General features: G+C 30.1%; 1 protein-coding gene across 2 annotated transcripts in view; it reads left to right on the top strand.

Annotated features, from left to right (window-relative positions):
• LOC140050484 (dachshund homolog 1-like) overlaps positions 1-17187 on the top strand; it is a 56363-nt gene that overhangs the window by 16402 nt on the left and 22774 nt on the right. For both annotated transcript variants that reach the window (XM_072095700.1, XM_072095699.1), the window contains exons 2-3: positions 11488-11609; positions 13359-13730. In XM_072095700.1, coding sequence (XP_071951801.1) covers positions 11488-11609; positions 13359-13730 — 494 coding nt within the window. The remainder of the gene's footprint in view (positions 1-11487; positions 11610-13358; positions 13731-17187) is intronic.

The following is a 17187-nucleotide window of genomic DNA, read 5'->3' as shown; positions in this document are numbered from 1 at the left end:
CTAGCCAAAGCAAAAGGGGCATAGCAAGCAAGGCACACCTTAAGTAAGGGCTAGCCAAAGCAAAAGGGGCATAGCAAGCAAGGCAAACCTAGGACAAATGCTTACCTTAAGTAAGGACTAGCCAAAGCAAAAGGGGCATAGCAAGCAAGGCAAACCTAGGACAAATGCTTACCTTAAGTAAGGACTAGCCAAAGCAAAAGGGGCATAGCAAGCAAGGCACATGGATAAATATAAAATTTAAAAATAAATTTAGAAAAATCTAAATATTTTAGAATTAATGTTCTTTGCCTAATGTGTTAATATATAAAAATATTTAAATATTAAATGTTGGCAGAATCTGTACTATGTAGTGAGGTATGATGTGTAGATTGATCGATTTACCATATTTGACATAAATATTAATATCAGTGCATCTTTCTTGCAATATGATATAACCCAGTATTCTTCTACATTATTAATTATTTTTTTTCAGTTAGATTATGATTCTATCTGTGTACTTTCACAGACAATTATAAGACATCCAATTAATACAAAATTGAATGTATATAATTGAGGAAAAAAAACTATTATTATCACGAGTCTGTAACAATAGCCGTGAAAATGATGAAAGCATAAAAAGCATTTAAGTTTTATTAAAACATTGAAGAATGGATAAAATAGATAGAAGATTAAATTTTATTTGATAGTCAATGATAAAATACTAAACAGTCTCATATGTTGTTTTTATTAAGTTTATTATGAATAATAATAACAATTGGAAAATGATTGTTATTGAAGATGAAAGACTTTACTTAATATAGCTGTTGTTGTTATTATGGAAATTATCTTATTAGTTCAAAGAAACAATAAAATAAAAGTGAATTGCTCATCTGATTGCAAGACGATTTCTGGACAATAGGAATAAATCGAAATAATTGTCAATAAAATGAAAATAATAACATACTGTGATATAATAAAATAACAAATATACTAATAAAATATATTTTTATTACACCATCATATAAATTCATTACCAATCATTTTATTTACTGAAAATCAAACATCCCCTTCCTAAATCATGCTTCTATGCTTGGCCTTAAAAGAAAAAAAACTGTTGTTGCCACAAACGGTTATCAAACAATAGTAAATTACTGTATGATCAATGCTACAACTTCTTAAGACATTTGTCTCTCTACTGTAGGTTTGGTATCTGGTCTGGTATTACCAACTTCTTAAGACACTTGTCTCTCTACTGTAGGTTTAGTATCTGGTCTGGTATTACCAACTTCTTAAGACACTTGTCTCTCTACTGTAGGTTTGGTATCTGGTCTGGTATTACCAACTTCTTAAGACACTTGTCTCTCTACTGTAGGTTTAGTATCTGGTCTGGTATTACCAACTTCTTAAGACACTTGTCTCTCTACTGTAGGTTTGGTATCTGGTCTGGTATTACCTATCCACCTGAATTGTCCTGTAGTCCAACTTAACTCCCGATACCTACCAGCTTAATTCCATGTCCTCTCGCTGATGAACCTACTAGGCAGGGCATTTACCGTGTGGCTATATACAAAAGGAAATAAACATTTAAATATTGTACCCTTTCTTTTTGATATATATTTAGACTGGCAGAAGAAGGGCATGGTATCACCACCCTTGTCCTCAAGTCTCTTCCAAACATGCATTAATAATCTATTACAAAGCAATCTTTCCAATTGAATTTTACATTTAATGTTGATGGATTTATTGAGAAATGCACATTTTAATCACCTTTGATTGATGACATGTGTGAAGTTAATGATTGTGTGGGTTTTTTGTCTGCTATTCTATGGAAGATGAGAGTAATAATATCAAAATGAATCACAGTATGACAAAATCAAAACTAGAAAGAATACATAAACATTACAAATTTAGCACACACTTCGGTTACTTATACTTAAGTTTGTATTAATTAGATGATGATTAATTAAGATTAACAAGATCTACAGTATCATTTATTAAAGCACCACAATTACTACAGTATATACACATGGAGTAAAGCATATTATAAGGCAACAGTTAAAACAAAACAACTGGACTTAACTTAGTTTTTTCATTACTAAGTATTATTATTAATATAGACAATTAATATTCATCAAACTTGACCACCCATACTAAATGTGTCATATTTTATCAATTATCCTTCTTTGGTTAAAATGTTTAACTACCCTCAAGGCTTAAATAATAATTAATGGTAGTGCTGACAATAAGGACATTGACACTTAATAAAACAATAAAATAAACACTGTTTCAGTTCACATGAAGGATTCCTACTAATTAATAAGTATAGGACTTATTGTTTAGGGGTTGCATGGCGAATAAACACCTTTTTTTGACCACATGATGTACCACAAACTTAACTAACTAGTACAGTTATGATTTTGTACTTGATTACAATAAGTTTAAACTTAATGTACCAACAATCATCATCATCACAATCATCATCTTTTACTGTGTAAAAACCTTGTTTGAGTGTCATTCATGGGTTGGTCACTTGAGCTTGAGCAACATTTTTTCTTATTTTGTGTTCCACCCGTTTTACTAATTTTGTTATGTTTTAAAGATTTTTCCTTTTTTTCAAATAACTTTCTAATTGATGTCAACATCAGAGATAACATTTTTTAATCCTCTAATGCGGGCTAAAAATAATAACTATAATATTTCATTATTACGGCAAATATTTATATGACGTATGATTCAAAAATGAAAGAAAAAAAGGCTAAAACATTAATCCATTGATACGCATCGTGCTAAAACAGATCAACTATGGAGACCCACATTAGTAGATTCATGTTCAAAAGTTCAAACATGTTAACCATTACTTCCTGCAGTAGTTTGTTAACTGGAATATGTCTAATATATTTTTGTACAAATGTCAAAAAGTTGGTACCTCATCCATGAAGAAATTTGACAGTATCTTGCGATTATGAAGCTACAATTAAATGAATTAATTGAGACTAAGATTTGACCTGTGTTTGTGCAAAGTATGGGATGATAAGTCACGTTACAGCAACCCAGACTAAATTGTCTTTCAGATATCGCATTTTAAAATTCTACTGACAAAATTTTGTAGACTTTCTTTATTATTTTAGTCTACTACTTAAGTTTCTTTTATCATGGTTTAGTTTTACTTTATTTGAATATTTAACTTTATTATTATTTTATTACATTTGTTATCTTTTATTATGTTTTTATTATTATATGAATTAATTTATTTCTGATATTAGATGATGATCCATTGATGTTTATCTTTGTATCAATAAATATATTATACAATATTAATTGTGCTTATCTAATCAATATCTTTTATATAATTAAATATATTTATCTCTATTTATTGAATCTTTTATTTTGTTTATTGTTATCATTTCTTTGTTTCTTTGTGATTTTTAATTTCCACAAGTAGAAACAAATTAGAGTGCTTAAAAGTCTGCGATTGATTCATTGTATTTTCCGTTTTGTTTCACGTAATACCAAACACAATACGCAATTATTGTCCACGTGCGACGCTAACATCCTGGGAGGTTACCAAAGTACAAACCATTATACTTAGCCATTCCAATTGGTCAAAATGTTTGGTCACACGTTTTAACAATTCAACATCCAGTGTAATATGACCAACGATTTAAAACATTGATTGTATTCCATCAAACAAATGAATGAAAATAATATTATTAGTTAAAAAAAGAAAATCGACAATCACGCCCTGAGGGAATGTTTTGGTGGATGTGTTTAATAGGTTAAAACACCATTTATTTCTATTTGATAGAACTTGGTGCTTTTAAACACAAAAGAAGTGGCAATTGCCTCAAAGAGAACAATAGGTTATAGTTAGACTACACTTTTAATAACCAATTTATACATAAAAGGTGTTTGTGTTTTTTTTTAATTACAAAACTAACTAGTTTCGTACTTTAATTATGTAGGTGTGATTTGTTTTGTTTTTTACTTTTTTCCCCAAAATTGAAAGACGAGCCTAAGTATCAAATTTTATTAATAACAAATTAATGAGCAGTTGTAATTTAATCAAGAACAATATTAACATTAATTATATAAACATGTTTTCAACAAATTTTGGGAAAAAATATAGAACAATATTAAAGCTCTGTCTACACTATCAAACTTTATGTGCAAACAAATGTGATATGCCCATATATGGACATGGTGATGTCAAAGCACTACCATATTTGGTCATATCACCACTATATTTGGGCAAATCACACTTTTTTTGTCAAACTAGTTTGATAGTGTAGACAGGGCTTAAGAATGTTATACCAAATCAAATTTGATGACCATATGATTTTGAATTAATAAAGTTTCATTTTTGTTATTCCCTTCTCCTAATTAAAACTATACTAAAGTACTTCCTCAATTGATCCACTCTCTGTACCCCCAATATGTTAGGTTCCTCCCTCCTGCTAAAGCATATCCAGTGCTTTAACTATTTCAGCAATATCTTATTTAAAAACTTGATAGTGTTCATTAAAATCCATACTGTTTAGTGTTAAGGTAGTTTTTTTTTTTGTTATTCTGCAAGATTAGTTTAAACAAAAATAATGAAGTATTTAATGTTGAAAGGGAAGAAGGAGCCTAGAGCAACAATTATAAGGCACATGGATGAATTATTTCTGTAGGTGTAAGTTTTACAAATCACACTCACTCAAATTTCACCACATTCTACAAATTTAAAACTTTAATCATTTGTGTCTATTTAAATGTAGCTAATTTTTCTTTTTTTTTTATTATTATTATATTAATTAGTTCTACTTATATTGAGCACTCTGTTTTAACAGTCTGATATTTGTAAAACAATACATATTATAAATAACATAGTATAAAACTGACTCCAAATAACGAGAGGCAGGCCATGATTTATATTATATGTATTGTTTTGTTATATATCTCCCTGCATCATCCTCAAATCCACCAATTTGTATCTTGACAAAGGTGAGGTCTTTGGTAATGATAACAGAAGTTGTTAGCTGTCAATAACGTTTTTTGACTTCTCATAATGTCCAGGGATTCAGTACACATCATTATTATTAGTGGGAGGTCTGGGACTCACCAACTTAAGAATTACCTCCTGGGAAAAAAAGTTTGACAGACGTGTAAATTAATGATGCGAAATACCTGGTTTTGTTTGGTTAAATCTTCCCAAACCAACTTTAATTAATCTGAAGACTATTGAATAACAAAGTAATGAGTGGGCAGAAGACGTGTTTCGATCTCTGGTTCCAGTTTTTTAAGCAGTTACGATAATAATACCCATGACATGTTTACTTGAATTAAGTTACGGATGCATTTCAGCTTTGCAATCCTAAATTAAACATTTCAAGAAAGTTTGTTTTTAGAAGGATACCAATTGCGGGTATTCAATGCTCGGCAGCCATTACCCTCTGTTTATTTTTGTCCATTGAAGGATGTTGAAACTTAGTTTGCGTTGAACTTGCCAGAACAAAACTTAAAAGTTTTCTTAGGATACGATTCCATAGTGAGGCATTGATGGATGAATTCTTTCTGGAATGTTTATTAAAGATTAGCTTACATCTGAGATGTTTCTTTTGTTCCACTGACGTACTGCTTAAACAGTTCCACTCGGGTCATAAGCAAATCTTCTCCAAATAAATGGACATTTTGTGACTGTAATTTATCATCTATCAGAGTTCATATATGCCTGAAGCTTGCCAAGTAAACTGGATTTACTCAGTAAATATGCATGTTTGTCCAGCACCAATGAAGAAAGTGACCAAGAAGTTAATCAAATATGACAATGTATTGATTGTAGATTGGACCTTTCTTATAAATAATACGATAAAGTTTAACTAAAGCTATTAGTAATCAGTAAGGTCAAATATCTGTAGGCAATCATGAGAAAGTTTTTTAATACGATATATTTACGAAACCGCATCTCTTTGTAAAAATTTACGAGTTAAAGTTTCAAACATCAAAAAATAATTTATCTTTTTCCTCTATTTAAATCACTCGCACAACATTAATAAAGGTTTACAATGTTTATTATGAAATCGGAAATGTTCATCAACCTACCAGTGCAAATAATCATTTTGCTCTAAATGCATCTTTATCAGAGATACAGATAATAAAAATAAAAATTGGATTCTGGTCTTAAGTACACTCTGAAAGAAATTAGAAACAAATATTAAACTATACTGGTAGCTATAATTCTATGTAAATTATAATTTGATATCTAAGTACTGACAAATAAATTAATACGTATGTTTTATTGTGCTATTTAATATTTCATTATACCTGTATTCTTTGTCAAGCTGAATTTGAAATGTAAATATTTACTGGTTTTATTTTGTCATTGTTTAAGAGTTGGTTTGGAAACTGTTATAACATAAACATGTTTTTAAAGAGAAAAAAATAAATTACAAATTAAAATACATTTATTATATTATAAAATTTCAATACAAAATTAATGAAAAAAACAAAGATCAATGTTTCAGTACCATCATAGAACCATTTTTAAGATCAAGTAAAACGAAATAATCTTACATACCGGTACTCTAGTCTAAACACCAATGTATTGACAAAATAATTATTTTAAAAATTACCTTTTTGCTCAATGGATTTTGTATAAAACCATATAAAATGTATAGTAAAGTTTATGTTAGTAGAAAAGAAAGAAACTTTAAAGTAATGAAAAAAATATGTTTTTTTTTTCCATATTATTATGAATGATCACTGTAAATAATTATTGACAATTGAAAGTGATTTCTCAGCGAAAGAAACATTCATAAGTATTATCAGGTGACTTTATTGTAAAAAGTCATTTGTCTGTCAGCACATTACAATGTTATTAGTTAACTCTCTCCCATATGATCTTTTTATCCTTCATTATACTTTTCCTTTGGACGCCAATTGATGCATTACTTTCGTTATGTGGTACTCTTAAAAAATTAAACTTGATGTCAACAGCTTTTAATATAGAACATGTTCAGATCCGGTTGCTATCAGTAATTCTTGGACTTGGTCAACAAACTCTTGATAAAAGCATTGTTTTCTATGGGTTTAACCTCTTGTTACAAGAGTGTTCCTCCATTTTAAAGGAGAGTAATCAATAAATATTATATTTCTTATTATTGTTACAATTGATAATCACGTTTTGCCTATCATGAGAGTTGGATTGATGAATGCATTGATGGTGAATGGTATAGATTGAGGACTTTTGGCACACTTGGCTTGCCATATATATTATGATACATAACATCGTGTCTGTTTACACTACGTTATATCACTTCATTGTTACTACTGTACTTGGTTTATTTCATAGTCATCATCATCATCAGTTACGCCTTTCGTCCTGCGTCATCATGATGCTATTTCTTGACATTTTCCTCTGTTATGTGCAGGATGGTTTTGTGTTTTGTCTAATTTTCAATTTCCTTTCATGATCCTGGTTCTTTTTTTAGTGAAGTATACCATGTTTTCTATTTTATGTTATTTTACCTATTTCTACTGATTACCAAGCACTGTATCCAGACTTTGTAATAACCTTTTTCTTGTATGTATACTGTTGTATATGAATTGAATGATTCTCAGAAATACCAATATAACTAATAACTACAATTTGGAACTGAGTCAATTTTATTTGTAAACCATATGACCGGTCCATCTGGAAGTGTTCATGTGGTTTGTTTCCGTAGGGAATAAGTTTCGGCCTGACCTACTGTCGTTTGGGTCAGATAAAGCCATCAAACATTAATTCCAACAAATCACAAACATTACCCCTATTTTTTCATCTGTCTGCCCCGGCTTAAGGTCGAAGATAAACTAATTTATAAATTTATATCCCCCTTGAGAGATTTCAAATTCCAAATAAAAAAAAAGTTGTGATTAATACAAATGATGACTCAAATAAGAACATTCTGGAACTGCTCCAGGGAGGGGAAGTATTTTATGACAGACACATAGACCTTTCAACAAATGTAGTTGTTCGCAGGGAAGTGAAAGCGTACGAATACGCTTGTAAATACGCCGTTGGGAATCGTCGATTGCTTCCAGCATAGTATACATAGAATCAGAACTTTTCAGCAGTGAAGTTTCCTGGTATATTCCTGATAATGATGTATAAAAAGCTCAATATACAAGCGTGTCTTAATGCAGTAACATTGATGCTGTGGGTTTAGTTGAAGCATAGTCTGACAACTGCAGATTTAGCCACAACTGTCAAGTGTTGTAGTGCAAGTTTGTAATCAAATCAAATTAAGAATTTGAAAGTTAAATCAAAGACACTCTTAAGATTAAATTGATTTATCCAATTTATGTGTCCTTAAAGGTACATTTGAAGTGATTTCATGCTTACATGTTTTTCTTAGGAAATTATCGTAAAGTCAAAGATTAAACATTTTTGCAATACTGTATGTAAGAGGGACAGATTATGGAAGTATAATAATTCCTTCATGGACAAATTATGTATTGTCAAAAAAGAAATTAACTTTAATATCCAAGATTTTTTGTTTTCGCATTAAATATCATCTTCTGCAGTTAATGTAAAAGAGAGTAGAAACAAAAACATAAATATGGCATAAATTTTGTGAATTTAGACTGTTTATAGTTAATTTTATTTAAAATTTAATTGATCAGAATTGTGATAGGAAATCATTATAATTCAAATTATTATTTTGAATACCAGTTTCCATTGTTACATTATTATTAGATTATTAATTGAAATGTACAAACTTTTGTAGACTAATGTTGATTTACAACTTTATGTTGATGCATTGCGGTTCTACACATATTAAACTGTTCCGCTACTTTAACGACATTTCAATTGTATTCACAAATGTAATTGAATTGTCAAAAGGTCTCATTTATTGCTAAAGTTGACCAAAGCAGGCAACAAGATGCTTGATTGTTTTCATCTGTTTTCTATGAGACTTCATCAGATGAAAAAAATATCCAATTAAGTTGGTGGAATTTGACCAATTGTGAAAGCCTGAAAGGTCATAGATGAGAAACAAGTTAATTTGTTGAGTTTTCTTATTTTAATACCTGGCCCTTGTCACCAAAGCTTTCACTAATAATAGCTTTACTTAAGTTTGAGGCTAACAAAAACAGATACCACTTAAAGAAAATAAAATGTAATGAAACTACCCTTGAGGTCCAATGCTTATTAACTTGATTTGGAACTTCGTAGCCTGATTTTATTTGACCGTTTGTTAGCAGTCGGTAAAGAATGACCAATTGTCCGGGTAGAAATTCTGGAAATCGTCCACCTCTCTGATGCAAGTCACCTGCTAGTGGTCAGTTTTGAAATCTGACCGAGTGTGGGTGACGGGTTTCATAGAATAATTTAATATATTAATAAAGAAGTTAAATAAAGATTGTTTTCTTTGACTATAAAGTATCATTTAGATGTTGATGCGCAATTTAATTTCATAAGAAAGGTTAATTGAAATCAATTTAAATTATTATAATTCATCGCATGGACGGTGAGAATATTGCCAATTGTTGAAACAGGTCTAAAAATAACACAGTTGGTCACTGTACTAATACAACATTTAATTGTTTGATTCAATTTCTTTCAACTTGTTTAACTGGTCTAAGGGTCTGCTCAGACCATTTTTCAACCTCAACTCATGAGTTTAACCAGTCTAAGGGTCTGTTCAAACCTTTTTGACTTTGTATCATAAAGTGAGATCATATTATAGTTATTACAATTAGCTGGTATCGTACTTCTCATTAGATTGGTTATTGCATCATGGTAATAATCAAAACGTTGATTAATGTAAGCACAACAAATCAAATTTTAAAGTTGATATATGTATTTATAAGCTTACTATCCTTTTTTGATGTCAATGATTTTGTTAAAATTGATACATTTATTTGTTTCTATTGTATTCAGAACTGAAAAGAACAGCACAATTATTACAATTATTGAAATTAAACCTGATTGTTATAAGATCATAAAGTTATAGAGGTTGTCTTAGAATCTGTTGTTTGTCCTTTATAATAGAAGTGTTTTCTCTGAATAGAGGTTAGCCATCAAAACACAAACCCCTTGTTCAATTTTATAAAAAAGTGTCCTCTTCATAAGAGGTGTACCCTGTGCAGTGATGTCTCAAAGCAATGGTTCTACTGTATCTTAACATTTCTTTTCTAAATCTTTTTTTTTCTTGATTTAAATTATCATCACTAAATTACTCGTACAGTAATCGTTGTTAATGTAAAGTAAACATGAATGAAGAAATACTAACATTTTAAATCAAGTTTACTCCATAAATCTGTCTGTTGCTAATAAAATCATAATTACTATTCCCTTTCAAATGTAATCACACGTTTAACGTCAGGTTTATATCAATTGTCCAATATTTATTAGCGTTCAGGTGTAGAGTGTCGGTATCAAGACTTTAATCATCCTGCCCTGTTTTGTTTTCATTCGAGAGAAATATTTATTTTTGTCTGCTGGCTGTTTTTGTATGTCGCTTCCAAGCAGAGCTAAATCTAAGGTCTTGTTAGCGCCAGAGGCTTTACTAAAGTAATTTCATTTTATGATTTCCTAAACGTAATAAACTTTTTGTTTTTGGATTAGTGAAGTACAGGTTTTTGTCGTAGGTGGCAAACAACCCAGATGTCGAAATTCTACCTTAGGCTAGTCAAATGCTATAACCACTGAAGCGGAAAGTAAATTGTTTCATTTGAGTTTTGTCAAATTACTAGTTTATATGTCAATCAAAAGCGAATGACCCAAGAAAATAGCATCGATTTCAGAATCCGCATCAAATCATTCGTAATAAACATACGTATTAATTACATGCAAAGAGTGCCACACAAAAGATTCACAGTTTATAGATGTTGATTTTGTTGCGGTCCGCGAAGCAAGGTTTATTTCTTGTAATGCCATAGTTTTATTTATCTTACCCAAGTAACTTGAATCGCTTTTCTATTTTTCTTGTTCACACTGCAACCACGATATACTTATTTCAAATATTTGTGTAGGTCCATTTTTGTATTAATAATTGTCATTTATTTACCTTACTTGGCTAATATTCATTGGACAAAATCAAACCAAACCCTAACTCAATATTAAATATTTACAGAATTCTTTTTTTCATACTGTTAATTGTTGTTTGTATTAGTAAGGTTCTTTATGTTTAAAAGGGCTGTAGGAAACCATGTTTATTTTACTGGTCAATATTGACTGCTTGACCTGTTTCATAACCTATGTTCATGAGTAATCATTTATTATTTATAATGATTTTTCATAAGTTTATCTTAGATACAGAAAATTAACACTAAAAAGTAGCAATAATGAAACCCTAAAAAGTAGCTACCATAATTTGTAATTTTCTAGGGATGGAAGTCTATTCTATATTCGATTGCATTAACAATGGAATTGACCATAAAAAGTGTTATGTATAATATTAGCCTAAATTAAGGGTGCAAAAGAACTTTGATAGATAAAGTATTAATACTAACAAAAGGTTTTTGTTACTTTGTATTTTTCAGTAGCCGACCAGGAAGACCACCAAAAAGGAGTGTGCCATTTATGTTAAGCCCACCGTTACACGCCCTCGCTCATCACGGAGCAGACGTCAAGAAATCAAAATACGAAAGTGATTTTCACAATGGTAAGAAAGGCATTGGCATTAATTGTGATGCGTTTGTTTCTCTTTTATTATGTTTCTATTCTCAAAATCTTGAATGTTCCCAAAGCGGAAAAAGAATTCCACCAATCAGTCAACTGGTAAACGGAAATCAGATTACGAAATGAAAACTTGTTACATTAAGACCGAGTAGAAAGAATTGGAATTTTTCTTTCTGTTGTAACTCAACATAATATATGTCATGATTAATAATGGTAGTAAGTTTCAATTGTAGAGTTTAAATTCAATTCTGATTCTTGCTAGAACCAGTAATGTTTTCATGATAGCAAAATTTAGAGACACAACTAAAAAGTACAGGTTATAATTTGGGCATTAATGCACCCTCTGCTGTCTAAGAATAATATTCTTTGTATTCTACCAATAATATGTGATAAGCTCTGTCTATACCATCAAACTAGTTTGACAAAAAAGTAAGATTTGCCCAAATATGGTAGTGATATGACATCATCATGTCCATTTTTGGGCACATCACATTTTTGTCACATAAATGTTGATAGTGTAGACAGGGCTTTAGTTCAAAGAAGATCAAGCTGACTTTAGGTGTGATCTTTTAAAGTATTATGTTAATATAATCAGTTTAGCATTCTTTGTATGAAAGAAAGAAAAAATAAAACCTGTTAAATAGATCATTTTTAAAATCTAGCAAGGTTCTTCCTTTATGAAATGATGTATTGAAAGAATTCTTACATATTCAAGGATATTGATAACAATTTTAAGCTTTTGTACTATTAATGTACAATTGAAATTAGATAAAAACCTGGTACCTACATTTACTTTATCTGATTTTGTTTCTATTAATAAAAGGTAATTTTAGTTCAAGCCAATTCTCTGTTTTTGAGAAATATTATTACCCTTTTTTTATACATTGTTTTTTTTTTTACATTAATATAATTCAGGTATATATATTGTCCAAAAAAAGAAAGCCACAAATAACCAGAAGGCTGAAACAATAATATTTTTACAATACAAAGTTTAAAATTCATAAGAAAATATTATACATGAATTGGTTTTACAGTTTTAAGAATAAAAGTGTATGCTTGTTATTCTTTTCTATGGCTTTCGCAATAATAACACCGCTAGGTTTCAAAGATCTGTTAGGAAATTTAACGAAACTAAAAATTGTATTTAATATGTTTTATTCACATTGGGATTTGTTCATTCGAATAAGTGTTAATCTCAACTATGAATTTGTAATGAAGTAACGTGTATATTTCTAATCAAAGAAATGGCAAAATTAGATGTATGTTTTAGAGACAATTATTTTCAATTGGTTTAATACTACGGATGTTATTAATACGATTAAATGGATTGTGATATCTGTGCAAATTTAATTGTCCAGAGTGAAGGTTTCTAGGCCAAAAGCTAAAATGGGAATAGAATTGAATTAACAGAATAAGACATTTGGGATATTAAAATAAATATTGGCTACAACTAATATTTCTCTTTCTTTCTATGAATTTGTTTCAGCTAAAATGAAATTTGAATAAAGTGAAGAATAAATGTTTCCCTTTGAAATGTCAATGTAATAAAACATATTATTTGCACATTTTTGGAGTTGGGAATTTTTCCTTGAAACAGTTTATAATGATCTATATGCACAGGAGTATAAATTGTTACAGTAAAAGTACTATATTCAGATCAGCCAGCATATAATTATAAATTATTTAACAATTGCTTATTTAAAAAATATATTTTTATTATATCTTTCTTTAGGAGCTCTGAGTCCAAAACTGCATGGATTTTCTAATGGGTACGGAGCAATGGTATCGTCACCATACCTGCTCACTACCCATCCTGCTTTCATCCCAGCCTCATTCTCAATGGCGTCACGAGCAAATTTGATGGCACGTGCTGACGAACCTATGTCGTTGATCAAACCACCATTGAGTGCATCAGGAAGTGAGACGTCTGCCAGCCGTGAACACTCTGGTACTGAGAGCGCTGGAGTCTCTCCACGAGATGAATTAGGATCAGACGTAGCAAAGGATCTGAGCTCACCGCATAGTGATGACTCTGTGCTGTGTAAAGACAGACGTAGTGACTTAATCCATCGCGAAGCAATGGCAGCGATGGAGGAGAGCCTTGGTAAGTAATGTGCTTGCTTTATGATCCCAGAGTTCTTGGTTCAAAGCCATTCATAGTTCAAGCAAACCAACTGCAAGATGTTGAAAATGTACTGATATGAAAATAATAATGTTCAATTTAAGAAAACGCAAAATGTATTTAAGGTATATAGGGTATATATATATTTGTCCTCAAGCTTCACTGGAAACGGATTAGATCGAAGCGCTAAACAATCAACAGAAATGTTATTCGAAGAGAAAAAGATTATTTATGAAAATGCAAATATAGATTATTATTATTATACAGATATTATAATTCCTAATAAATATTAAAAACTTGTTTCCTCAAACATATACACATTTTGCTTTTTAATTTCTATTCAATCTTTTCAAAGCATTTGTCCATCTTTTGATTAAATATATTATTCACATCCTTATTCAATTATTATTTATATTCTCATCAAAAGTCAAAATTGTTTGTATCGGTTGAATCACCTTTTATATCATGTCACTTAACGTAAATTCCTAAATAACATCTTACTCATTCATGATAATTGATGGAAGACATTTTAAAGATAATTTGATTTTCAATTATTTAAAGTGAAATTTCAATTAGTAAATGCCTTACACCAGTTATTTATAGGATTTTGGTTACCTTGATATTAAAAAAAAACATTTTGGCATACATGGCGTGCCATAACTATACTTGAGCTGGAAACTACTTTTTGTTAAATTTGCCGCAGTAACAGAGAGATTGGATGGTCGCTCTACAAGTGGGTTTTCCATCTCTCAATATTTAGGCTTAGACCATAAAATTTGTTAATAGAAGCTACCATGCAATAGTACCTTCATGTTAATATAACCTACCATGCAATAGAACCTTCAATGGGAGAAAATAATGCACGGCACATGATACACAACCAATCAACTGGCAAGAATACACTTCTGTGTGTTATAATGTTAGAATAATATAAGTTTGACATCCTCATGAAGGTTTTTCGATTAATTCTTTTCGAAATTGCTTTCATACTAATGTTAATATAGATATTAAAGTGATATGCAAAACAACAACGGTAAACAAACCCATAATTGACAGGTCTATTTCAGCAATTCCTGCTCAATTCCAACGAGATTGATATTTGAAAAAAATGAATTAATCACAGAGAAGTGTTTATTCAGTTTAAAATCTTGAAAGGTGGCGAAACATCAGTATATTGTGAACAACAATCCTAATACTTGTCTGTCAACATTTCAATTAGTTATACTTTTGATATCAATCACCTAGACGCACGGTGGACATACAGCAGGCCAGCAAACAGACAGTAATGAAGATGTCAACTTGTTTCCAGTTTTTCTAATACCTTGGTTTTAATCAATAAACGAAGGGCAGTTCTCGTCGATGTCTCAATTCATTACGTTTAAATTTTAATTTGATACTTTTTGACGCTGTCAACAATTTCATTTTTTACTTGACAATTCTACAGGTCATTTCCTTGATATCTTCTTTTATCTATTTTCCTTTTAATCATGTTGAATCATCAAGACCTTCTGTTTTTTTCTTAAGCATCTCACTCATTACCAATTTTCACCTCGGTGTATATATTTGAGCTATTTTTCATTGGTCAAACTTTTTATTTGCGACCTCGACGATGTCTTTCCTGGAGATGGGTTTCTTTTTTCTAGTCATTCCACACATCCCTGTTAATTTCTCGTTAATGATCCTTGAAAAATTGCAGATGAAATAAAATGACTTAGGTCAACTATAGGAAATGTTATTAAGAGATAAATGTTTAAAATGTAAAAAGGTGAAACTAAAAAAAAACATTTTATATAAATAGACTTTATTATCTAGAAGTACATCTGTGTATGTTAACAGATGTAATTGGACTCAAGAAACTCTAATTTTGCATTTTCACATTTTATTAAAATTTCCTTATTAGGAAATGAAAAGGTGAATGCACGATATTATGGTAGGCCAAAACAGATGATTAAATCAAATTTTATTATTTTAAAACAAAGGGCATTTGTTATACAGTGGAAAGTAATTTAAATTGTTTTGTAAATACATTTAATTAATTTTAGATAATAAACTGTTTACCTTTATTAATACAAAATAATTTTGTCAGTGGCTATATTAATCATTGACGATCTGAAGAATAATAATCATATTAAAACCTCTTTCATACCTACATACAATAAAATTGTAAATTGGATTGCATATTGCTTCGGTAGTCTCAATTGTACATAAATCAGTCCATCATTTCTAAAGTGCTATTATAAAATGCCCCAAAGGTCAATCTTCTATATTTGACCATCTGACCACTGGTCAAGTGATAGTCAAACGTTGTTACCAATACAAATTGCCAGTTTAGAAACTGTAATTATATCTGTTCAGAATGAAACAAATATGTCGATGTTGATTTGATTTCTGGCGTTTCAATTCATTACTTTCTGATAAACTCACAAAGTAGTGACGGAGTTGAATGATGGGTTTAATGACTATTGTTTAGTTTCGTCATTCACACAGTGATACTTTGCTTTTGTTGAGTATTATCATTGTCACGCTATACCTATCAATAATATTTAATTAATTTTCTTCATTTAATAATTATTCTAAAATGTTATTTATCATTGATATAATGTTGAAAATCATTGCTCAATCATAAATTAAGAAACGGTCAGAAGAGTGTAAACATCTGAAACCATTCCAATGGAACTGATTCAAATCTAACAAATTGTAACACAGGCTTATTTTATAGAGTGTGAACATATGCTTGTTTTATAACAGTGTGAACACAGGTTAATTATTTCCCATGTCAGAACTTGTACCTAATATAGTTGTCCTATAAATATCATCTGAATAAACATGATTTGTGTTTTAAATAGCATATAATTATTTTTGCAATGATGATCTTCTGAACTTTAAATAGTGTTTTAGCCTAGAGCCCTAGTTGCAGGAACACTTTTAGACGTCATAAGTTTGCAGGTGTAAATTTAATAATTACAATTCTATTATAGAGATTTCAAACCTTTTTCTGACATGCCCATTAAAACTTACAATATAAAGCAACAGTGGACGAATTGTAGATTGTAGGCCCAACTAGACAAGCTCAAGTTGTTTGCAACTTTTGTAGAAATTAGAACCCTTATAAAAATCCTAGTTATGGGCTTTTGGGAGTAGACCATTCGCTGAATACAAAGCAATTGAAAACCATTATTTTGTGAAGGTAAATTCAGATAAGAAAAACCTTATTTATTGTCCAAAGATTGTATCTTCATCTTATCTACTTCTCCATATTGTTATCATGTATTTGTTATCAATAGAATAAATTATTTGATGATACATTTGCCATATATCTCCAGAAATTCTTAATGGAAATTTGATATTAAAAGTGGCAATTACTTGATCTCTAGATAGATAGAGTTTTGATCATATCAATATGTAACCTTGTTACCATATTGACCCATTGAACGTTATT

The sequence above is a fragment of the Antedon mediterranea genome, chromosome 5, assembly GCF_964355755.1.
Source record: "Antedon mediterranea chromosome 5, ecAntMedi1.1, whole genome shotgun sequence".
Lineage (NCBI taxonomy): Eukaryota > Metazoa > Echinodermata > Crinoidea > Comatulida > Antedonidae > Antedon > Antedon mediterranea.
The sequence above is the reverse complement of the archived record's forward strand: the minus strand, read 5'-3'. Positions and strand labels throughout refer to the sequence as shown.